This window comes from Cnephaeus nilssonii, assembly GCF_951640355.1.
Source record: "Cnephaeus nilssonii genome assembly, chromosome: 12".
NCBI classification, from domain to species: domain Eukaryota; kingdom Metazoa; phylum Chordata; class Mammalia; order Chiroptera; family Vespertilionidae; genus Cnephaeus; species Cnephaeus nilssonii.
In genome coordinates this window covers 5,324,553-5,349,152 of record NC_137083.1, presented here as the reverse complement: position 1 = coordinate 5,349,152, position 24,600 = coordinate 5,324,553, and the positions used below count along the sequence as shown (strand labels likewise).

General features: G+C 51.1%; 1 protein-coding gene across 4 annotated transcripts in view; it reads right to left on the bottom strand.

Moving 5' to 3' along the window:
• The window catches only part of ELMO1 (engulfment and cell motility 1), a 403,454-nt gene that overhangs the window by 4,893 nt on the left and 373,961 nt on the right, over nt 1–24,600 (bottom strand). For all 4 annotated transcript variants that reach the window (XM_079786562.1, XM_079786563.1, XM_079786560.1 and 1 more), the window contains exons 17-21: nt 18,049–18,212; nt 12,449–12,561; nt 9,464–9,571; nt 3,028–3,110; nt 200–277 (exon numbers count right to left, since the gene is read on the bottom strand). In XM_079786562.1, the coding sequence (XP_079642688.1) occupies nt 200–277; nt 3,028–3,110; nt 9,464–9,571; nt 12,449–12,561; nt 18,049–18,212 (546 nt within the window). The remainder of the gene's footprint in view (nt 1–199; nt 278–3,027; nt 3,111–9,463; nt 9,572–12,448; nt 12,562–18,048; nt 18,213–24,600) is intronic.

The window sequence follows — 24,600 nt, the reverse complement described above, 5'->3', positions numbered from 1 at the left end:
CACCGAGCCAGGGAGAAGCCGGCAGGTTCTCAAGAGGTTTCCCTTCTATCCCAAGTCTACAAGATGCTCCTTTGGTCATGATTTTGCTTTTTTTTTTTAAAAAAAGTGAAATTTCTTTCTTTCCCCTATTTTCCCCCTGCTTGTTTTTCTAGAGAAAGTGTGACATCCTCTCATCAGCTCACCCCACCAAGACCCTTACCTCATGCTTGTCAGGAGCGATGAAGTTCAGTTGGCAGTTGGAGTCGTACAAGATGGAGAAAGCGAGTTCAAGCACCTCCTGTAAGAGATGGGAAAACACCCCGTTCAGGGACAGGGCACGTCGTTTTGCAGACTGAACGCGGAGTAGGGCTCCCGGTGTGTCCTGAGAAGTGGCGGCCCCATGGGTGGTCCAGGGCCACGCCACCCACAGCTGGCTCCCTCTTCAGCATCGCTCCTCCAGGGGCACCACAAAGCTGTAAACCCTCCTCGTCAGCAGCATGAAGGGCCGCTCTCCCTCTGAGCACCTCACAGACAGATGCTCGTAGGGGTATAAATGTCCTAAAACACCGTAGGTAATGACGCTTTTGGGTGAACCCATTATCTTTAGGGACCATGTCTGCCCCTTGATCTTTGAACTACTGTAGAGCAAAGGCTACCCAACCCTAGGTTTTATATCACAGCAGCCAAAGGGGAGCCTGGGCCCAATGTCAGAAGAGCTGGGTTCCTTCACTGGTGAGTGTCTACTGAGTGCAGACAGGAGGAGCCAGACACAAGGGACCAAGGACTAAGGGACACTGTCATTTCACTGTAGCCGCGTGGCCTGGGGTGAGACACGCGGTGCCCCGTCTGATGTGGATGTTAGCATGCATTTCTCACGTTGTCTGCACTGTACGATATTGAGCGCAATGAGCATCCTACTGGTCTGCGCAGCCGGCAGGGTGCAGCCTTACAAGAGAAGCAGTCACTGACAAGGGGGGTGCAGACTTGGGTCTTGGCCCTTCCGAGGCATACACCTGTGAGGACGTGAATGAGGGGCCCTGTCATGACCCAGATTCCTGACGGGAAATTCAGGAGCACGCCAGTCCCCGCTCTAATTTTGCCGAAGCTGCCTGGGCGGGGAGGAAGAGGGGGGAATTAATTCTCTGAGCAGCGTGCTGTCTCAGAGGCTGCTATCACTTGTAATGAGTTTTATCGATGTCTCTGGCTGTTGTCATTGAGCTGTCAGTGGAGGTCACGCTCCCGCACGTGGCGCAGGGCGGCTGCAGAGCTGGGGGCCATGGCACCTCTCGGCTCACGCTCCAGAGCTGCCACCTGTCCAGGCCTTCTGGAGGCAGAGAGGCGCCAGGAGGTGGGGGCACGCTGTCATGGATCTGTGGCAGTGTCCCCCTCAGGGGCTCCTTGTCACACCCCACGGCACTCACTCAGCCCTCTGAGCTCCCGCCTGAGATTTTCTATTTCCAGTGAATTTAACTCAGTGAGAACTGATGTCCAGGAGCAGCTCACGGCCATCCTCTATCCCGCTGATTCACCAGGCCCCCTCACCGTGCGGCGGGAGGCCCCGGAGGGGGAGTTCTGGGGACCGAGGAACAGGAGGACCTGAAGATCCCCCCTTGCCCAGGGCCTCTGACCTCGCGCTCTACCCTCTGGCCCTGGAACCAGGGACAAGGCACGTTGGGTCAGGGGATGCTCAGAGACATTCTGGGCATGATGGCGCCTTGGTTTTGGGACCGTCATCTTCCAGGGGCCAAATAATGGACTGAATGGACACAAGAGCAGGGATGTACACAACAACTTTTCAGTACACAGTGTTGGCTGCCACTCCTCATCTTGTTTTGGGGTGACTCGCCTCATTTGGCCACTTTGGCCAGCAATCACTTCAACTCTGTGGGTTCTGTCCCATCTATCCAGGTGACCTTGAGGATAGAACTTGGTGTGTGTGTGTGTGTGTGTGTGTACTTTTGTTTTTCCTCAACCATAGACAGGGTCATCCAATGCAGACCGCGATTCCCCACTGTCTTTTCATGTTAGACATTACAGAGCAGGGATTATTCACTTCAATCCTGACTGATAAGTAAAATGCATATCATGTTTATATTCCTCATAGATACCAAACGTGAACAATTGAAGAGCAACGTATTGATCTATATGATAATTTTTGGTACCAAGGTGGCGGGAGCACCCTGATGGATCTGGGTAATTTCATTCATGGATGGGTACTATATATCACAAGATGCCAAGAGGTATAAACAAAGAATTGCCTTCCTTGCGGCCCCTCCCAAGATCAAATACCTCCAAAGTGGGGCAAAGGAAATCTTGCATCTTTCCAGATAATGCCCCTGGCACACTCTCTGGCAGGGCTGTGAGCTGTCCTGGTGAACAGCCAGCTGGTCAGCTAGGAGGGGCGGGTGAAAACTGTTGTAGTGTGAACAGGACTGAAGCGACATCCAGCTCTGGGGTAAGTGTCTGCTTGAAGCTGGGCTTGGCCTACTTCACAGCACTCTCCACCATCCGGAAGGAGATCAGGCCTCAAACATTTTCTACGATTTTCTGAGTCGTTTGGTTTCTGCCTTTCCCAGGCTTCCCTGAGACCCCATTGCGGCTACTAAGGTGATAACAGCAGGAGAAAATGGAAGAGACTGGGGAGTGGAGTTGGGATAATATAAACATCAATGGGAGGTCAGGAGAGGCCCAGGAAGAGGGGGCCGGGGGGAGGGTGTGAGCAGACAAGGCTGGAGAGAAGCCAGGGACAACGGTGAGAGGGCAAGTCTAGGGCTGGACGTAGGGAGGGAGAGAACAGATTCAACACATGATTGGCGGGAGGGAAAATAAGCTGCAGATGTAAAAGAAATCAGGAAAGGAGAAAGATACGCAACCACAACCACACACACACACACACACACACACACACACACACACACACACACACACGGACGCACACAGGCAGGCAGGCGTGCACGCACATGCGCACTGCTGCTAAAGAACGAAGGCTGGGCCCACGGCTGCTGCACTGCTCAGACAGAACTACATGCAATAACGTGGAAGCCATACCTTGTTTTGTTTAAGGGCACCTTTCTCTTTCATGTGAGGGCAGTCCTTCCCTGTCACCACCGCTTTGATGTCTGCCACCGGCACTGCAATTCATAAAAGAAACGAGAGTGACGCCACCGTGTAAAGCTGAGGTGCCCGCAGAGAAGCAGGACTGAGCATGGCGCCTGCCAGCCCAGCGGCCGCCCCAGAAACCACAGCAAGGAGAAGGAAGAGCTGCAAAGAGGAAAAGGAGTCAGGCAGTGCCCAGGGCTTGGAGACTAATATATGTCCTTATATTCCGGCAAAAAGCATCCTGGGGAGAAAAATCTATGTTGATAAACAGAATTTAGTTCATCAAGACAAAATACCTAAAAAAATCCCACCGCAGTCATGTGAACATGACAGAATCAGAGGAAGCAGTAATGGTAACAGCAATAGTGGTGCTACTATGGTATTGTGGAAGACACTGAGTGCCAAGAACAAGGCCAAGTGCTTCGAGTGCGTCAGCGTCTCTTGCTGAAGTATCTGCTTCTATTTAGTCCCTGAGTTTTGGGTATGAGGAAAGCAGCCCTATCATAAAACATTTATTTGACTAAATAGTTCTGAGCCCTCACTGTCATTCTCCCCGTCCCCAGCTCATTATTCCCAAAACAATTCTGCAAGGCAGGGTTCATTATCCCTGTTTCACAGACAATGACACTGAACTGCAAGGAGGGAATGTTCTTTTCTGATAGGGAAATGGTAGCTGGTGTTTCTCGCGCAGTTAGATGAAAAGATGGTATCTCGTGTCTTACTCAGGACTTGGACGGAGATAAAAAGAGATGGAAAGGTGTTTGCATTTAAAACGTTTTGTTAAAGTAATCGGAGAGAGAGAGGAAGAGAGAGAGAGAGAGAGAGAGAGAGAGAGAGAGAGAGAGAGAGAGAGAGAGAGAGAGGGAGAGGGGTTTGGAACCTTAAAAAAAATTCCAAGTTACCTGTCCCTTTCCAATTGCTAATCTTTTGTCCCATAAGAGACTGTGAGTCTCACTTCGTATCTGCGGATGCTTTGAGTACTGAATTCCTAAGTAATTAACCAGTAATTTCCGTAGTAATCATTCCCTTAATGGCAAAGATGACGAGAAATTTCACAATTAAAGTTCACATACTTTAACTGGGGAATTGAGTTGCGAGGGTCATACTTAGAGGACGATAGAATTATAATATATACTAGAGGCCTGGTGCACGACATTCGTGCACTGGGGGAGGGGGGAATCCCTCAGCCCTGCCCGTGCGCTCTCGCAGTCCAGGACCCCTCAGGAGATGTCCACTGAGGGGTCCTTAGTGCTGCCTTGGAGGCAGGAGAGGCTCCCGCCACTGCCGTTGCACTTGCCAGCCGTGAGCCTGGCTTCTGGCTAAGCAGCGCTCCCCCGTGGGAGCTCACTGACTACCAGGGGGCAGTTCCTGCGTTGAGCATCTATCCCCTGGTGGTCAGTGCGCATCATAGCAACTGGTCATTCCACTGTTTGGTTGATTTGCGTATTAGGGTTTTATTATATAGGATAGACTATCAAAATGATACAACAGGAAAACCTCTTAAAAGCTAACATTTTCCAGGTACCCTGAAACAGCTCAGAACTTTGTGCAAATCTGACGACATGCTTTCTTGAGCCCTAGAGAAGATTGTGGCTGCCATGAACCCACTGGGGAATCTCTGCACCCCCCCAGCCACCTGTCCCACGAGATGATGTCTGCTCCTTCATCGCGCAGTCCTGATTCTACACCCCATTACTTGCACTCACTAATATCTGGCTTTCCTTTCTTTCCAGGCATATGGATGACTACACTTCCCAGCAACCTTTGGGGCCATGTGGTTAGTTCTGGCCAATGAAGTGTGAGAGGAAATGGCCAGGCTCTTTAACTGACTGAGGAGGGAAAAGTCCATGCCCACCAGCCTCTCTCCACATGTTCCATCCAGCTGGCACGGCTATGGGATGGCAAAGCAGCCACGGGCCCGTGTCCCTGAGTAAGTGACCCATGTCAGTTACGTAATGTGGGGCGGGGGGCACGGACTCTGACTGTCCTGAGCCACTGAGATTTGGGGGTTGTTTGTTGCTGCAGCAGAGCGGAGCAGTGCAGTCTATCCTGAGTGGCATAACCCTTCACCCTGGAGCCCGCTCCTGCCTCTGCCTCTCTCCCTCGCATTGGCATTTCCTGTAGTCGGTCCCTGTGATTCCCGGACCCACTGCTGACTACAACCGCCAACTTCAGCTCTCCTCAAATCCACCTTCATAACCGGCCATCCGCCCTGTTCCTCTCGGTGGCCTGCCTGGCTGCCTATTCATGATCCTAGAGGGGAGGGCATTTGGGGAAGTCGGGTTCACTGTTCAATGGAGAAGCCACCACTGAAGTGGATTTGACACAATGAACACACCGATTCAGAAAACCTTCTCGAGCGTCAGATGGCATATGAGTCATGAGTACTTCAGACTGGAAAGTCTTTTGTTGCATAATCTGTAATGTGGTCAGTGAACTAGAGAGTCTCCAATCTATAAATAGTAAGCTGCCCGTGGCTTTGAGAACCCACCATGCGGAAGGGGACACGATGCGCACAAAGGCTGTTGTGGGAGCGGCCTCAGAGTCTCAGGAGAAGGCTCAGGGAGGAAGGCACGCTCCCACCTTGCTTGTGGCAGGACAGACTTCCTGTTTCCTACAGGCACTGCCCCTGTCAAGGAGGCACACTGCCTGTGACAGGATTACGGCTAAGAGGAAAACGCTAATCCCAAAAAGACCCCGTGGCTTTTAAAGGCTGTTCTTTGCCTCGTTGCCTCTAGAGGCACTGGAGAATTAGGCCCTCTATTGCCATGAGCAGAACCAGACTCACGGCTCTGGCACCTGCACTCTAAGAGGGCAGCAGAGGGCTCTGGATGAGGTCAAAGCCAGGCAAGAGTTTCTATGAGGTCTTTTTTTTTGGGGGGGGGAGGGAGGGCAGCATAGAGAAGTGGGGCCAAGAGATATGAGAACAGGATGGTCACTACTGGCACCCTACCCTCAACTCTAAATCCTTGGGGCATTGGCTTCAGGTCTCTCTATGCTTTCCTCGCTTTGCGCTGGATTGAGATGATCTAATTCAACACTCCCACTGCAGAGATGGGAGGACGGAGACCTAAGGCGAGGAAATAAAGATGTGAAGTCACATAGCCAGTGGGGGTCAGAGCTGGGACGATTGCCCTCTCTTCCCCTCCATGCTCCCGTGGTGGGCCATGACTTCTCCCCATGTTTGGAAGGTGTCAGCACCCCACTCACACCAAGAACAGCGTGGTTATCACTTCAGATATGTTCAGCAAGCGCTTTGAGTGCTAACACCTGTCGGAGGAACTTTAATGGTGACTTCAAACTGAAGTACCATTGCACAAGTAAACATGGCCACCACGATAAAAACAGTGTTAGCTTTCCCCACTGGGCGCCGGTGGAGGCAGAAATCACCGAGGAAGTAGCTGGTGAGCTGAGCACTTGCGGTGGACACAGCCTCTGTGGGCGGGGTCACGGAGGAGGGACCGGCTGGGTCCAGCGTAGCCGGTAAAGGATCGGGTCTCTAAGCCGCAGCATGGAGTGGTGGGAAGGGCGGTGCCTGTGGACTCGCAGAGCCTGGGTGTGAAATCTAGACCCACCCACTGGCTACCCGCTTTGGGCTGACGCCTGGGAGCCTGAGCGTCCTCGCCAGCAATGTGAACCGATGACATCACCCATCTCAGAGGGATGCTCTGATGTTGGAGCCGTAATCACCGCCGGCTTGTAATCTAGGTGGGCAGAACAGCGGGCAGAGGCTGGGCCACGGTGTTGGATGACGGCACTCAGATCTTTGTCTACCATGTATTAGCCGTGTGACCCTGAACAAGCCACCTAATTTTCCTGTACCCCAGTTTCCTTATCTGTAAACAGGGCAATGGGATCTACCCCGTCAGGTTGTCAGGAGGGTCATTCATGTAAAGTTCTCAGCTCTGTGCCTGCCGTATAGTAAGCCCCCAAGAAATGTTATCTGGAGTTGTCGTCATGATCGGTAATCCAAGTTCATTCTCTCTGTAGAGTGGGGACGGGAATTTTCACTGTGCATCAGGGACCCACCCGCCCACTTGGCTTTGCTGTCTCAGCCGCTCCTCTGTCTTCTGTAATCGGCTTCATCGCCGTGTGTGTGTGTGTGTGTGTGTGTGTGTGTGTGTGTGGGGGGGTGCCTCCTCCTCCAGGCCCCTTCGATGTGGGAGTGCAGAGCGATGGCCTAGATTCTCTCAAAGGGAGGCACGGAGGGGCGGGGGGCTGAAAAGCAATGCAGTCAAGTGTTCGTGGGGGTGATGAGGCCTGTCAACCTGGTGGGGAGATGTGGGGCGAGGGGATGGAGGGAGATAGGGATTTTTAAGGGCCCTATTTTCTGTCGAACAAAACAAATATGATAAGAGTACCTGATTTCCTAAACCTTTAGGGATGGAGACAGCCACGGAGAGTCTCCCCATCCTCACTCATGCTCTGTAGGAAGAGGATTCTGTGACACTTCGATGCATCGGTACCTCAATATCCAGCACTGATTAACTTCAGGGGCGGAAGGCAATTTCCCCCTTGGTCTCAAGGCAGGGCCATGTCCCAGGCATGAGCGATGGCACTGGACATTAATGGAAGACCTGAATCATTCTTCCGGTGGAATGAAGTGTCTGACGTTTAAGGCTCCAAGAGAAAGGGCCATTTGGCGCCAGGCAGAGTGTGTAATTGGAGTCATGCAAACCAGGTAGCAGGCCCGAGGCAGCAAACGTAGTGTCCGAGGCCGGGCTTTCTCAGCTCAGGCACATCATAGCTTCACTCGACGTCCTTACATGACTACACCCCCTCTCTGGACAGATGTGCACACAGGTGTGCTGTCTCCAATGCGTGCGCGCACACACACACGCCCCTGCACACCTACAGGTTCTTGGTTTAGACGGCAGTGGATGGGTCCTCATCCCTAGAGTGTCTGATTCAGCAGGTCTGAGAGTGAGGCCTAGACTCTGCATTCTAGTAAGTTCCCGGGGATGCTGGTCCCAGACCCATCCTCAGAGGCACGGGTCCAGCCTGTCCACAGCGGGGTAGGGAGTGTTTCCTGAGACCTGCAGGGGGGACCTCATTACAGACAGCGGCCGGGTGCCCACTGCAGGGCACACAGACACTGCCCCAGGCGCTGCAGTGAAAGGCTTCAATTTCCTTCTCTTCCCAAGAACAGCGCCGACAATAGCGCTGGGAGGCAGCGCGCCCACGAAAGGAGGCTGCGTTCTGAGCCAAATGACACCACAAAGCCAGGCTGCCCCACGTCTGAGCTGGAGGAGGAGAGGAGGCCCCAGGCTGCCGGTCTGATATGCCAGCAGAGTCTGACTGGGCCAGGCATGTTCCACTCCCGGGCTATTTTCGCCTGCGATGCCATGGGCTTCAAGGGAGGCCAGACAGACTTGACCTCCGTGGGCCCCGGGATGACGAGAGGTTAGGTGCAGGGACTCGGGGGTCAGCGCTCCATCTGGGACCCACGGACAGGACTCACTGCAGGCCCAGTGTGACTTAGAAAGGCTGCTTAAAGGTGTCTTTATTTTTCTCATTCTTTGATTTTTCTTCCTGGGACACCTTCTGAGGCTGTGTTCATTTCGTCTCATTTCTCTCTCAAATTAATTCATTGGCTTGTATACTTCAATGTTTCTATAATCCTCCCTTTAATGTATATACTTAATAGTGCCTAAAAAAACCTGTAACCTGGTTTGGTATTGGGCTAAAATAATCTATCAAAGTACTGGTTATTCAAAATGCATACATTAAAACAGACATCTTACAGAAATAGCAAATAAATACAAATAATATGTATTTCAGGGAATATTTCGAAAACAGTAACATGCAGATCACTGTAAATTCCCTAAGTGTCTGTGTTACGTCTTTGGAGAAGTTGGGAAACAGGCAGAGAGTACCTTTTCTAGACAAGGAGCTTAAATGCGACAGCCATCTCTGTGCAGTCTCAAGGCTGTGCTTAGATGCTGCCTCCTCCGGGAAGCCCTCTTTGATTACTGCAGCATTCTTGGGTCTGCCATTAGCTTTGCATCAGATTATGGGATACACGGAACTATAATAAGTAAAGGTGGGCGGCGGCGTCATGATCATTTCCGATCGGCAGGAAAGGACAATGGTCGGAATCGGGTGCACACCGCTCCTGCTCCCTGAAGCGGCACCTGGGTAAGTCACGTGAAAGCGGACTGGACCCCAGGTTCACACCCTCTTCCGCCTTCCCTTCCCTGTGCAGTCAGTCCCCCGCCTGAATCCACGAAGGTCCTGTGCTTCATGAGGACGCCCAGGCCAGGACTTACGGTGGCTTATGGGTGGGTTATGTGGGTGGATGGCTAGCTTTTCTGCATGGTATTTAGTGACCAGGAAACAAACAAGCACCCCCCCCCCCCCCGGCCGCCCGCGGGCGGGCACTTACGCTTGTCCTGCAGGGAGTCGTGGGGCACCTCCCCCTGAGGACTCTCCTCCAGGTCTCCGTAGTGCAGGACCTTGTGGTTGGGGGACAGCCGGCAATACCAGAACTTGTCTGAGGAGGAGACACAAAGAGGCACAGGTAAGGGGCCGGGTTCCCCACGGCCCCGACAAAACACGCATCTCCTGACAGCACCGCCTACAGGACACGCCGTTCCTCCGATCGGGATGCTTCGGAAAGGAGCGGATCCTGAGTTCCTGATGGCGACCAGGGGGCGGTGGGAACATCCGTCCCCCGCTGAGAAGCAGGGACAGGGACTCACGGCAGGGAAAAGCAGGACCAGAGCAGGTCCCTGGGGCAACGTCTTCTCACGTTCAGAAACCACCAGAGAAGAAGGGCTATTTATCAGGCTCCGGGAGGCAAGGCAACCATCTTCCTTGCCAAGTTGCCGTGGATGTTAGTTCCAAGAACATGCAGAAGGCTACCGAGCTCGACCTTAGCAATAGCTGACGTGCGGCTGATGGGTTTCCTCCGGCCGGAGGCTCGCGTGCTCTTGACCTAACCTCGCAGCCCAGCCCTTCTCTTGTCCCACGTAAGCTCCCCTCTCTGTCTACCACTGAAATGCCGGGGAGCGGAAAGCACCGTGCAGCACTGCTGTTAGCGGTGTGCCTGCGCCTCCCCGTCGGAGAGGAAGTCGGACGGATGGCAAAGGGGCTGAGAAGGCTTGGAGGTGCTTTGACTCCTGAGAATCGCAGGCTGGTGCTCCGCCAGGGTCTTCCGTGGGGTAACGGCTGGCGTCCTGCGCTCTGGGAAGACTGTGGCACCCCAAGGGTTATGTCTGCCTGGAAGGGAGAGCGGCTCTAGGGAAAGGCAGAGGCGCCAGCTCGGACCAGCACAGCGCCCACTCGTGGGGAGACAGTGGCAGCGTCAGCCGCCTGCGGCAGCTTGATTTGCAGTTTCTCTGATGGGAAGAAAAATGTGTGTTTTCTTTTCAAAACCCAGCCTGATGTTACCAGTCCCTCAGTCCCTCTGGGCAATGAACGAGTGGACTGTGTCACTGAAGGCAACGAGAAGCAGCGAGAACACTGCCAAAGGTTGTTCATTAGCATTTAAAGGGAAAACAGGAGTCACTACAGAGGCCTCCCAGTCAACTAGGAATTTAGTACCTTAATAGCCACCTCTTTGTTCCTCAAACTCCAAAACTAAAACATGGAGACAATTCTCTCTTTTCTCTCTCTCTCTCTATCTCTCTTCCTATCTCTCTCCCTATCTCTATCCCTATCCCTATCCCTATCCCATCTCTATCTCCATCTCTCTGAAGGATCAGAGGGAAAAGCTGGTTTCAAAACACACAAGCCTGGGAAGCAGGTCTCCAGGGCTGATTAAAGCTGTTCTCAGAGTCACGTGGCTCATTATGGAGCTCATCACCACTATGATACTAATTCCTGCGGTCACGTGCGACAGAACTTCCTGCGAGGATGGGAATACTCTGTGTCTGCTCCATCAAGGGGATGAAAGGAACTGTACATTTTATTGAATGTTAATGAACTTGGCCAAAGGCGGCTCTATGAACAGGGCCGTTTACTGTCTGTCTTCACCATCCAGGCTGAGACGAGTTTGGGGCTGGCTCCGGGTCCTCAGGGGAGATGACCACAGTGAAGAAGAGCTACCAGTGTTGAGTGCGACAGGCTGGCCAGTTCAGGGAGGCATGGGGCCCAGCAAGACCCGAGTCCTGATCCCCTCTGCCGTGGACTCAGCCAACATCTCAGTCTTGGGTGCGGAGGCCACCGCTGGCTGCTGGCTGCTGGCCCCGGGGCCCTGTGAGTCCTGTGTGTGGGAGGTAGAGGGGACACTTCTACTCGGATTTTGGATCTCTCATAGGTTAGCTGAAAATGTGGAGTCTTCAGCAGATGGTCTACTGGCTGCCCAAGGCCGAACCTTTCCAAGTCACACAGCGGGAGGGACCCAGCGCTATTTTCAAGGGAGCTGTCACCTTTCAGGTGATGAGATACAGATTTCCCTCTGAGCGCAGTGACCGAGACAGCTGAGGGGCAGGCCACGGGAAGGTCACCCTGCCTGCAGGTCCTCCTCGCGTCACGGCCATTCTTCAGAGGGAGAGTCCTGTGTTTTGATTCAGAATGCTGCCTCCCTGGAGGCGGCTGTCTCCCTTCACAGCAGAAGATGACCCCAGAACCCCAAGTCCTTCTCCAGGTGGTTTGGCCTCACCAATGCTTTGGAGTCCCACAGACCTGGGGGACACACTTGGCCCTGACACACCAGCTATGGAGTTTCATACAAATTATAAAAACCTTAGGGCCTGGCTGGTGTGGCTCAGAGGTTGAGCACTGACCTATGAACCAGGAGGTCACAGTTCGATTCCTGGTCAGGGCACACGCCTGGGTTGCGGCCTTGATCCCCACTGTGGGGCGTGCAGGAGGCAGCCGATCCATGATTCTCTCTCATCATTGATGTTTCTATCCCTCTCCCTCTCCCTTCCTCTCTGAAATCAGTAAAAAAATAAAATAAAAACAAAAGTAAGGGCCCCGGAGCTGCTGGGCATCCCTGCTCTTCTGTGACTGGGCGACGTGCTTACACCTCAATACCTTGGTTCCCGTATCTGTAAACTGGGTGCAACCCCCGTAGCTCCTTCATAGGGTTACTGTGAGGATGAAATTCATGAATGTAAGTTACACCACAGCCGGCACGTGGTAATCTCTCAATCAACACACGGTAGTTATTGCTGAACCACAGCAAACTGGTATTACGTTGTTATTAAAAATGGTATTATGTTGCCCAGAAGGGCTATTCAGCTCCATGGATCCACTGGAATTCTGGACTTCGGTTCTCCCTGGGCGTGCACAGGGTGTCAGAACTCACAGGGACGTGATTCCTGTCCGAGTTCCGTGCTGCATGGCCTCCCCTAAACCAGCGCCACGCCCCTGGGACTCCCACGGGCAGGTCCTGGGTGTGGCGCAGCCCCAGGCACCATACCTTGCCTTCGCCTGGAGTTGAGTTTCCTGAAGCAGGTCCCTTCCACGAGGCGGTTCAGGCGCTGCTGCTTGATCAGCTCCAAGATTTCTGGCTGAATCTTCTCCTTGAGCTCCCTGTGAAAATAAACACATTCCACAGCGGGTCTGGGGGACAGGGCTTTGTGGGCGGGTGGGGGCGGGGAGGCAGGGAAGGCAGCAGGGGAAGGGGTGCAGCTGCATCTTTTCATGAACATCCCAATGCCCCGCAAGCTGGGCTTTGGAGACTCATCTGTGAAGGCGTATCTGTTACAATAACACCACGGATCCTCTGACATTTACAGAATCCCCCCAAAGCACTAGCCACCTGAGTGATGTTTTTCCAGACCACAGTGTCCCGAGGAATTTCTCCTCTTGTTTTACAAAGACACACATAAACTTCTGCAAAAAGCGCGCAGCTTTGCTGGGCATATAAATCTCTGGTCGCTGGCTCTTAGTGTGAATGCGCTGTGAGTCAGGGATCCGCAAATCAATAAACGTGATACATCACATAAACAAATTGAAAGATAAAAATCACATAGTCATATCAATTGATGCAGAAAAAGCATTTGACAAAATCCAACACCCTTTCTTGATAAAAGCTCTCAACAAGGTGGGAATAGATGGCTCATACCTCAACATAATAAAAGCTATATATGATAAACCCACAGCAAACATCATACTCAATGGACAAAAACTAAAGACATTTCCCCTAAGAACAGGAACAAGACAGGGATGCCCACTCTCACCACTCCTGTTTGACATAGTACTGGAAGTATTAGCCATTGCAATTAGACAAGAAGAAGAAATAAAAGGCATCCAGATTGGAAAAGAACAAGTAAAGCTGTCTTTATTTGCAGACGACATGATATTGTACATAAAAAATCCGAAAGACTCCGTCAAAAAACTCATAGACTTAATAAATGAATTCGGCAATGTAGCAGGATACAAAATTAACGCCAAGAAATCTATGGCCTTTCTATACACCAATAGTGAACTTACAGACAGAGAGACTAAAAAGGCAATCCCATTTACCATCGCACCAAAAAAATTAAGATACCTAGGAATAAACTTAACTAAGGAGGTAAAAGACCTATACACGGAAAACTACAGGACACTGAAAAAAGAGATAGAGGAAGACGTAAACAGATGGAAGAACATACCATGTTCATGGATTGGTAGAATCAACATCATTAAAATGTCCATACTATCCAAAGCAATCTATAGATTCAATGCACTCCCCATTAAAATACCAACGGCATATTTCACAGACCTTGAAAGAACTCTCCAAAAATTCATCTGGAATAAAAAAAGACCCCGAATAGCCACAGCAATCCTGAGAAAGAAGAATAAAGTAGGAGGGATCTCAATACCAGATTTCAAGCTGTATTACAAAGCCACTGTTCTCAAAACAGCCTGGTACTGGCACAAGAACAGACATATAGATCAATGGAACAGAATAGAGAATCCAGATATTGACCCAAACCACTATGCTCAATTAATATTTGACAAAGGAGGCATGAACATACAATGGAATAAAGACAGTCTCTTCAATAAATGGTGTTGGGAAAATTGGACAGATACATGCAAAAAAATGAAGCTTGATCACCAACTTACGCCATACACAAAAATAAACTCAAAATGGATACAGGACTTAAACATAAGACGGGAAACCATAAAAATACTAGAGCAATCCACAGGCAGCAAAATGTCAGACATATGCCAAAAGAAATTCTTCACTGACACTGCCCCTAGGGCAATGGAAGCTAAAGAGAAAATTAACAAATGGGACTACATCAAAATAAAAAGCTTTTTCACAGCAAAAGAAACCATCAACAAAACAACAAGAAGGCCCACTGCATGGGAGAACATATTTGCAAATGGCATCACTGATAAAGGTTTAATCTCCAACATCTACAGGCAGCTTATACAACTTAATAAAAGGAAGATAAATGATCCAATAAAAAAATGGGCAACAGACCTAAATAGAATCTTTTCAAAAGAAGACAGAAGGAAGGCCAAGAGACACATGAAAACATGCTCAACGTCACTAATTATCCGAGAGATGCAAATCAAAACAACAATGCGGTACCATCTCACACCTGGCAGAATGGCTATCATCAACAAATCAACAAACGACAAGTGTTGGCGAGGATGCGGAGAAAAAGGAACCCTCGTGCACTGCTGGTGGGATTGCAGACTGGTGCAGCCACTGTGGAGAACAGTATGGAGTTTCCTCAAAAAACTGAAAATGGAACTCCCATTTGACCCAGTAATCCCACTCCTGGGAATATATCCGAAGAAACTAGAAACACCAATTAGAAAGGATATATGCACCCCTATGTTCATAGCAGCTCAATTCACCATAGCTAAGATTTGGAAACAGCCTAGGTGCCCGTCAGCAGATGACTGGATCAGAAAACTGTGGTACATCTACACAATGGAATACTATGCTGCCATAAAAAAGAAGGAATTCTCATCATTTGCAGCAACCTGGGAGGAATTGGAGAACATTATGTTAAGTGAAATAAGTCAGTCAATGAAAGAAAAATACCACATGATCTCACTCATTTATGGATAATAAAGAACATTATAAACTTGAACAAAAAGATAGATACAGAGACAGTAAAGCATCAAACAGACTGTCAAATTACAAGGGGAAGGTTAGGGAGAGGTGGGGGAGATAAGAGATCAATCAAAGGACTTGTATGCATGCATATAAGCATAACCAATGGATGCAAAACTCTGGGGGGTGGGGGCATATATGGGAGTGGGGTGTGGGGAGGGCAATGGTAAGATATGTACACATATAATACCTTAATAAAAAAATTGGAAAAAAAAATAAATAAATCTCTGGTCACGTCCGCCCTCACCCCAAGTCGGTCTCAGAGACGACATTGGTGACCTGACCCAACAGGGACATCGGCCACGGCCCGATGACTATTCCACAGCAAACGCTGAGTCTGGGCAAACTCGGAACCATGTTTTGCTTTCGGTTCTGTCACTGGCAAATGGGAATGATGCATTGTCCAGGGTTCTAGCCCAGAGAGACTGGGATGGCGCTGACATGAATTAAGGGGTATCTACATCCTGTCTCTGGCCAACATGTCATTTCCTTCTACATGCACTGGGCTGTGAGGATATCGTGACAGAGTTTAATGGATTTTTAAATCTATTTTTTAGGAGCAGAGATCTTTTTATCATGGGGCAGTTCATTGAGCTGCTCCAGTGGAAACTGGGCAGGGAGACCCAGAGCCCAGCGCTCGGGGTGGTGCTGAAAGTAGTGATTAGAACGCAGACCTAGAACTCAGAAGGCTGGGCCTTCACTCTAGGCTCAGCCCGAGGTGAGCCTTTCATGTAGCCCATCTAAGCCTCAGTTTCCTCACCTGTAAAATGGGGATATGAGTGCCTTTCCTGGGACACTGCTGTGACTCCAAAGGAGACAGTGTGCGTGCTAGGAAGCACTGAGTTTGCTTAGATTATGTTCCCCAAACCCTCCGTGTTCGACAGGAGCTGAGGCTCACTCACCGTGACCCGGGGCTTGCTCTGAACCGCGGGGACCTGTCCTCTGTGGTGCTCCCTTCCCAGGCAGGGAGGGTGCAGTGTCCCTGGCTCTGGTTTTGACAAATATTCCTCTCGTTCTATCTAAAGGCCTCGTAAATCAATAAAAGGAGGAGGAGTCAAAGAGGAAGGGCCCGGCTGGTGTGGCTCAGTGGTTGAGCATTGACCTATGAACCAGGAGGTCATGGTTCCATTCCCGGTCAGGGCCCATGCCCAGGTTGCGGGCTCGATCCTCAGGAGCGGGTGTGCAGGAGGCAGCCAGTCAATGATTCTCTCCTCACCGATGTTTCCATCTCTCTCTCCCTCTCCTTTCCTCTCTGAAATCGATAAAAAGGTATTTTTTTAGAAAAGAAGTAGGCAAACGAGAGTGTGAAGAGCAATTCCAAGTCTAGCACTGTGGCAACTCCAGGCCGAGGTCCAAGGAGGCAGACAGACAGGCAGACAGACAGACGGCACCCCTAGGCTGGTGGGATTCCCTCCTGGACCTGGTTCCCCTTGAGCTGCTCCCCAGTGTTCATCGAGAGCAGAGGTTGGCAAACTTGCTCTGTCAAAGGCCAGAGAGTAAATCCTGCTGCTTCGTGGCCACATCCTGTCTGTGCAGCTACTGGACTTACCTGCGAGGTCAAGGGTCAAGGAAAAGCAGTGGCGGGTGTCACTGAGGTTTCCCAAAGACACTTGGGCAGCATTCCGCTCCCCTGCTGCCCAACCTCACCCCATGCAAGCCTGCAGCTCTGCGCTGCGGCTCCTAAAGGTGACGTGGGGTTGGAAAAGGAACGCCATGGCTTGGCTACTGTCTTTTCAGACCTGTGCGCCTTTTAGAATGCATCTTAATCTTGCACTTGGCAAAGGGACTCTGTGAGGTAGACGAGCATGAGCTGAGGGATCAGCGGGCTGGGCTTCAAGTCCTGGTCCCCCGCTTGCTAAGAGAGGCCTCAGCTGCCGAGACTACATCCTGGTCCTCGGATGGGACGAGACCTGCTTATCTCACAGGGACGTGAGCAAACAAAACAGAGGTGCTTTGCGACTTGCCAAGCATTAGAAATGTCAGATATAGAAGAGCCAGTAACAGAAAGAGAGGCAGGAAGAACAAGAATCAGAAACAGAGAGACAGGGAGACAGAGACAGAACAAGAGAGAGAGGAAGAGAGAGAGAGAGAGAGAGAGAGAGAGAGAGAGAGAGAGAGAGAGAGAGAGAGAGGTTTAAGACAGGCTTCCCAGTGACACCTATGCTATGAGTTGGCTTCACACGAAGCTTAGAAGCAGCTGTGTCCAGCAGAGTGAGCACAAGCATCAAGCACTTCCTTACCCTCCCCAGCCCCTTGCCTTTCCCTACAAATGACAAGGCACCCAACCCGCCTAGCTCTTAGAAAGGGCCAAGGGAAGACACGCGGGCCAGTTCTCAGAAAAGACGAAGCAAACCCGACAGCCTTCGCGTCTAAGGTTCAGCACATCTTCCAGATGGAGAACCTGAAATGAAGCGACTGCTGCTGGTGGCTTGGGTGCCAAGTCCTGTAAAGAGGGACCCTGTCTCTCTGCCTCGGGCCTGCGGTTGACAGTCACAAGGGAAATATGCCGAGCAGAGCCAACAGGCAGGGAGGAGGTGGATCTCGCCTCTCGGGCTCCCCGTCCCTCCCACGCACGCTGCTTGAGTGACATTGCTTTAATTAGCATGGGCCTCACTCTGGCTGGGCCAGCGCATCTTGCCACTCAAAGGCACCTCCAAAGAATGTAGCTTCATGGGCAACAAAGTTTGCTCCCAGTCCTTAGAGGGCTCACCCGTCACTGGGCCACTTCCTGGTTTAGATCCTTCGACCAGCACCTGCCCACCTCCCGCTCAGCCCACCCTGCCCAGCCTGCCCAGGGGGCTGCTCGGACTCCACGGTTGGACTGAGACCTTTCGGAACATCTCTCGTTGGCCTCCCATAAAGAGCTCCTAGCGCAGCCTGGCTGTGTGAGAGACTTTCACTCCAGAAATGGCCCGTCAGAGCCCTGGAGGAGGTGGAGGGGGAGGTGGTGGGTAACTTACAAAATCGGGCGAGACTGGAAGTCCTCCTGGTTCATCCTCTCGGACTGGCGGATTTTCAGGATCTCGGTGTAGCTCAGGTTCTGCAGTTTGCTCTTGAACTGGTCCAGGGAGCTAGGCTTGGTTGTAAGAGCTCTCATTACCTGCTCCTTCACCACCTGCATTACCTGGAGGTTAAAGGAAGACCATGATGTTCTGGGGTTGACCTTGTCCATTCAGAAAAGTCTCCAGCTAACAGCTCCCTGCCTCTGTGAACCCCTTTGCGTGCACTCTCAGCCAGACCGTGAGCACGTCTTTCTATTGCGCACAGCTCCCATTCTCTTCTGTCTCGTTGGAACCACGGGGAGGAGATGGGCTGGAGCTGGGGGCAGAGGGGCTTGGTGTGGGAGGAGCACTTCACTGATCCAGACACGATGTGACTGCTACTGCACCAACACTATACACAACGCACATTCAAGAACGAACGCGGTCCAAGCAACAGCCAGACGTCTGCACGCACATTGTTTTTCTCCAGGAGAAAATCGCGGAGACACAGTGACCTGGAAGTTCGGTTGGCATCAACTCATGTGAATATGAACCGATATCCACCACCCCGCCCCTCCCAGATGTTATCCCCATTAGTTAAGGCCTGAGTGTTCGTACAAATGATGCTTTTGGATCATACAAATGCCTCTTTGAGGTCTATTATATTAGAATAGACATATCCCACTAGAAGCCTCAAGAAAAAGAGAATTACCTGGTAATGTGTGCCTCAGGACAGACCTGGCCCTGGCCCATACAGAGGCAATGACCCAATTACCCACTGCCTCTGTTCATGTGGATCCACCTTCCTCAGGAGGCACGCAGCGGGCAAGGCCAGCAGACACACAGGCACAGTCTGCAATGATGGGCTGCTGCTTTTTTTTTTTTTTTTTTAACTCTCCACTACAGCTGAGAACAACTGCTACTGTGGATCAGGGAAGCGCTATGCGCCGTATGTGGTGGTAGGTGCTTTATATATGCTCCCTCTTTAAATCCACTAAGGTCCAGGAGGTAGTCATTATCATGATTCCATTTACATATAAAGAAATAAAGGCTTCGAAAGAAACATGAAGTGACTAGTTCAAAATCATACAGCTGGTTGGGAGGTGGGTGCGCTGGGATTTAGACCCAGGCTGGTCAATACTCCACTATCCTGCTGCCCGGGGGTGGCTTCGTAACTTCGTAAAAAACAAAATCCCAAGTGCAGGTCCACTACATGCTAGGTTTTGTGCCAGGCACTGTGCTGCTTACCGCCTCATTGAGAGGAGGTGTTATTACCGCTATTTTAAAGGCAAAGAAACCGATAGGGAGAAAGGCTGAGGACTTGTCCAAGGTCGCAGCTACCTAGCTGCATTCTAAGACACCAATAGCCCAATATGGGGGACACAGCACAAACTTCATCACGTGAACCGTCCCGGGGTAGTGCTCACCCTCTGTCACTATAAATGCGACCCCAGCCCACTCCTGATGATCCCTGTTCATTCACTAATTCCTGTATGGTAATGACCCCGTCACTGCCCATTGACAGTCCCATCAAGATGCCATCTGCATGAAGTCTTATTGTCACAGAGGTGACCATTTACAGCATGCAGATACTGTGGCAAACCGGAACTTCCCATCTGCCTGGCTGCTAGGCGATGGCAACATCCCCCCCTCAGCACACAGCGGGCAGCTCACATGTGCTCCCAACACGGACAGCTCCTCCCCTCTGTAATGGTGCAGGTGGCTAGCTGGCTGCTAGCTTTCTTTCTCTAAGGGTACATCTCTCCTATTCACCCAAGGACTGTCCAGTGGTCTGAAGGGGTGTAAGGGGCGCTGGGAGGTAGACCAGGAAAGTGAATCTCCCTTGGCAGCAACACTAAAACCTATTACCCATCAGGCCAAAGTATGCCCACAGGCCCATGAGTCCCCTAACCCAGGGGTGCCAGGTATCTGCCCTCTTTCGTTATCTGCATACCCATTGCTAACATGCCCCTTCCCTCCCCCCACTCCCAGGAATCCCTTGTCAACTGAAAAGGGCTCTACTGAGGGTAAGATGAGTCATAGGTATCTAAAAGGATTAAAAAAACCCAAACAATTTCCCAGTGCCATCAGCCCTCATTTGGCCTTATAGTCTTTAGGAATCCGAGGCCATAGTAAGAATGCCCTCCACAAGGCCACAGGCATTTCCATAGGGGCTTTCTGGGAGGTGATATCTTATCCCCAAAATGAACCTAATGGCAGAAACCCCAGGAAGCTACAGCAGACAACCTGAGAGATGACAGGCCTGTCTCACTCACTCGCGGCTGCTTTCCCAGTAGGTACCACCGCTCTCAGAGGAGCTGCGTGCCACGCCCGTCCTGTGCCGTGGCTGCTGGGACAGCCGTGCAGGGAGGGCATCAAGGCAGCTCGCCTCCAGACCTGCCTCCTGAGTTTCCACGCCACGGCTGGCTCGCTGCCTGAGCCCAACACAGCTAGCTGGTCAACAGCTTGCATGAACTGAACGGTATTGATAGAAACGCTTCACAGAAATTTTCTTGAGAAGCATTATTTCTGAAGCCAACACCGTAGACATTACTGAGTCCTTATCGTGCGTCTACACTGGGAATTCAAAGGTGACTAGAGTATGGCCCCTGCCTTCTGTGAACTCGTGGTCTAACAAGTGAGCCAGACACGGGCAAAGCTCATTACAGCAGGAGCGAGGGCGTGATGGATAAGACGGACTGACAGGCTAGCTCGGCAGGTGGGGAGGCTTTTGGGGAAAAAGACATCATCTGGTTTTACAGGAAGAACGAATGTCCAACGATGAGGAAACAGATGAATCATCTGGACACGTCTACACATTAGCCACGTCGAACCTGGGCTGCATCTGAACCGGAACCATTTACATAATCATCGTGTCATGTCCCCAGCACAACGGCACGAGGAACACTTCCAGCTGACCTTCCACCAATCGGTTTCTTTTTTTTTTCACTCAAGCAAAACGCTAAGTTTGGGACACTTCACAAAGTCTGAAATTGTGACCATCTTAGATCATGCGCTTTATATGGTGGGCTAATCTACTCCAGGCTGATCTATATGACCCTTGGCTGTTTCCTGTGCGGGGGCACCTCGCACGCTGCCCCTTTTCCCATTCAGAGAAACTCAGAGTTGGGCCAAGGACATGATTATCGTCTCCCAATGTCATCTGACCTCCTGGTGGGAGGTAGGACATATCACGGAAGTAAAGATCCAGTGGTTAGAATACCAGAAACAAAAAAGTGATTTTTAAATAGAATCAGGTTAAAGTTGGGAGAGTTTTAAAGGCATCTCCACTTCCCACATTTTCCAGATGGGGAAATGGAAGCTCAAATCGACAGGTGATCCCCTGTTTCTTTAAGGGACTATCACAGAAATGACAATCACCAGACCACCTCCCACTAGCCACCATGGTCCTACCACTGACCAATCAGCATCCTTCCCCAGGCTTTTCTGACTGGGCTGGAGGCGGAGCTGAAGCAAGCTCTTTCCCCTCCAACTGAGAACTAGGTGTCCCGTAATCTGCCGGACAGCGGGAGATAATGATCGCTGTCAAGAGAATCAGCCAGAGGAAAGGCAGACGTGCATGTAGGAGTGTTCATAACGGTGAAGCCATATTCACCCACAACGTCGGTCCAACCCTGGCATTGGGTGGTTTGAACAGGATTCTTATCACTTGCAACAAGAAGTCCCTACAAGTACAACGAAGGCCAAGAGGACACAAGCTTGTGGGGCTGTGGTTGCCCAGAGCCAGGAGAACGAGAAGGAAGCTGGGTAGAAAGAGCAGTGCTACTGCAGTGAGAAATAACTTGAGAAAATCATCGCTCTATTCTCATGGTTGTCCCTTTGCATGGAAATGATGATAATCCCCCAGGCAGCTCCTACTTATAGCTTGTGCTTAAAACCCACTGTAAGAACGTCCTTCCTCTAGCTTTACGCTTTGATCCCTGCTATGTGCAAGGATCCGTAAGTGGGACAATCCTTTATGTTCCCTACAATCTCTTATATTTCAGTTTGAAGACAATAGAGACCGTTTCCTCAGAGCAGGTTGATAGGATCCCAGGGGAAGGGATGCCAATGGCGAGGGTGCAGCAGAGAACAGAGGTTTGCTAGAAGCAAGATTGGCTTCATCTACTTTATTCACAGTTCTGCTTGGCTGTGGCCCCAAGCTCTATGGTCGCTTGCTGTGCCAAGGAGAATGACCCCAGCAAGAGATGTCACCAATTTTTTAAGAAGACCAAAACAGTTATCTAGGTCAAACATTCTTCTCTTCCTTTGCAAAGCATCCTCTACCGGAGCTACAGTTAATGGCATGAGACCTCTGTTAATGCTCCACATGTGTGATGTACTAGTAAACCAAGACTCTCACACCCACCGTCCTGAACTCTGTCCTCTTTGGAAAATACCAGACCTTTTATCATTGTTTGCAAAGCCCACGGACGGACGATGTTGCAGAGGCATCAGCAAATCAATGAACTTGAAAGGTCTTAGTATAGCGTGTGCTTCGCCACAGACATCAAAGAAGCTGTGCTCTTAAGCTTTGCACTCACTGTTGGAACTGACTGATCATTTCATCAACATCTGCAGGGCGCCTGCGGTGCGTTTCTGGGGTTCTCCTAGCACGTGTTCTCTGAGTTAACGTCACATGTTACAAAAGGAGCCATTGTGCTTTAAATGGAGAAAACCTCTGGTCTCCTTAGAAGACAGGGTGAAAGGTGTAAGTGCAGGGATCCCTGAATAGCATCAAGCATACTGGTCCGCGGGGCATTGGTCAGGATGCTCAAGTGCCTTTCATAGAACAGTGTAGAGTGCATGCAGGCAGCCCTCCACACTGTGTTTCAACAGCCTGTCCAGGGGATTCGGATGCGTGCTCAAGTGGGAGAACCCCCGATCTCAGCCAATGTCCAGCAGCACCTCTGGGCCCTCAGTGACTGAGCATCTCAGTGACTCTTGTCACATCACTAGAGAGAAGTCAGGGTCATTATTAGCACACCTGTCACCCAATCTCAGTTGTAAACCCCCAGAGGGCAGGAACTGTTTCTTATTTGTGGACCATAGTGCTTAATACAGAATTTTCCAGACTGTAATAATGATTGATATGTTCAATGCCAAAGATGCCTTGGCTCCCACTTAGCATCTCTAGAACAAACAAGTACATCATTACAGAATCATCTGATCGGTTTACAAAGCCTCCATGTGGGGTCTTAGGGTTCCAGTGGTCGCTTCAGAGGGTAGTCTGAAGCTGAGCGGAGGGTCTGGAGAAGCCACCGCAGCAACCGCTACTGAGCATGTCCATTAACGGGGATTTCAATGGACCCAATCCGTGGTGCCCAGGAAACAGATTTGTCTTCCTAATGCAGAACAAAGGCTGTCCCGGGGAAGACAGATACCGGCCCAGCCCAGCTTAGAGATGAGGCCTGCGGGAGAGATTTCACTGCTGGGCTCCAGGACTGGGCCATTTTTCTTCCCAGGAATGTTCCTTCCACAAACCAAAATGACTGACGGCTCCTGAGGACCAACACATTGGAGGGATCCCGCCTGGAGAGTGGGCCTGGGAAGAAAGGGCCTGAGTGCTCATGCGTAGGCAGGATCACTTTCCGGAGGCCGGGAGTACTTTGGGGGGCTACTCTCCAAGGTTAGGAGCGGGGAGATGGGCCTTGCCCAGCAAAAGTAGGAGAAGTTCAGGTAAAAACTGATGACTCATCTGCCAGGGACAGTTCTTGTCCCAGATGCGGCTGTTAGCATCCCCCACCCGCTTCCCGCCCAGAGGACTTAAAAATTAGGACAACTTGCCTGGTCGGTGTGGCTCAGTGGTTGAATGTCCACCTATCGACCAGGAGGTCACAGTTAGATTCCCGGTCAGAGCACATGCCCAGGTTGTGGGCTTGATCCCCAGTAGGGGGCATGCAGGAGGCAGCAGGTCAATGATTCTCTCTCATCATTCATGTTTCTATCTCTCGCTCCCTCTCCCTTCCTCTCTGAAATCAATAAAAGTCTATTTTAAAAAATTAGGACAACTTCTGGAAACTAAAGATGGTTTTACTTTGTAGTCTTGCCACAGTTGGGGTGTCAACGGCCAAGGCCAGGCCCCGTAAGGGAGAGATTTTGCTGAGTGGTGTCCAGTGTGTTAAAATAAAAGGAGAGAAAAACGAAAGGGCTCCGTGGGCCCGAGGAGCAGCATCTAGGTCTTCTGTATTTATTGGGGGGCGGGTGGCACAGAGCAGAGGTGGGCAGACTCCTTTAAGGGCCATCCGGTGTCTGCTGCAATGGCTCAGCTCTGCCGTGGTGGCGGGAAAGTGGCTACAGACAGGGCATCGAACGGGCGTGGCTGTGTTCCAATTAAACTTGATTTAAACAAGCAGGTGGGGGCTGGACTTGGCCTGCTGGGGTGCCGTGCCAACCCCTGCTGTGGAGGAGACAGGCCTGGCTTTAGGGTTGGGCAACACTCACGTCCAAGTCCCTCCGTCCCTCAGCTGGGCACTCTGTCCAGCTTCTGGGAACCTGTGTCCTTCGCTCCAGAGCGAAGGTGCCCACCTT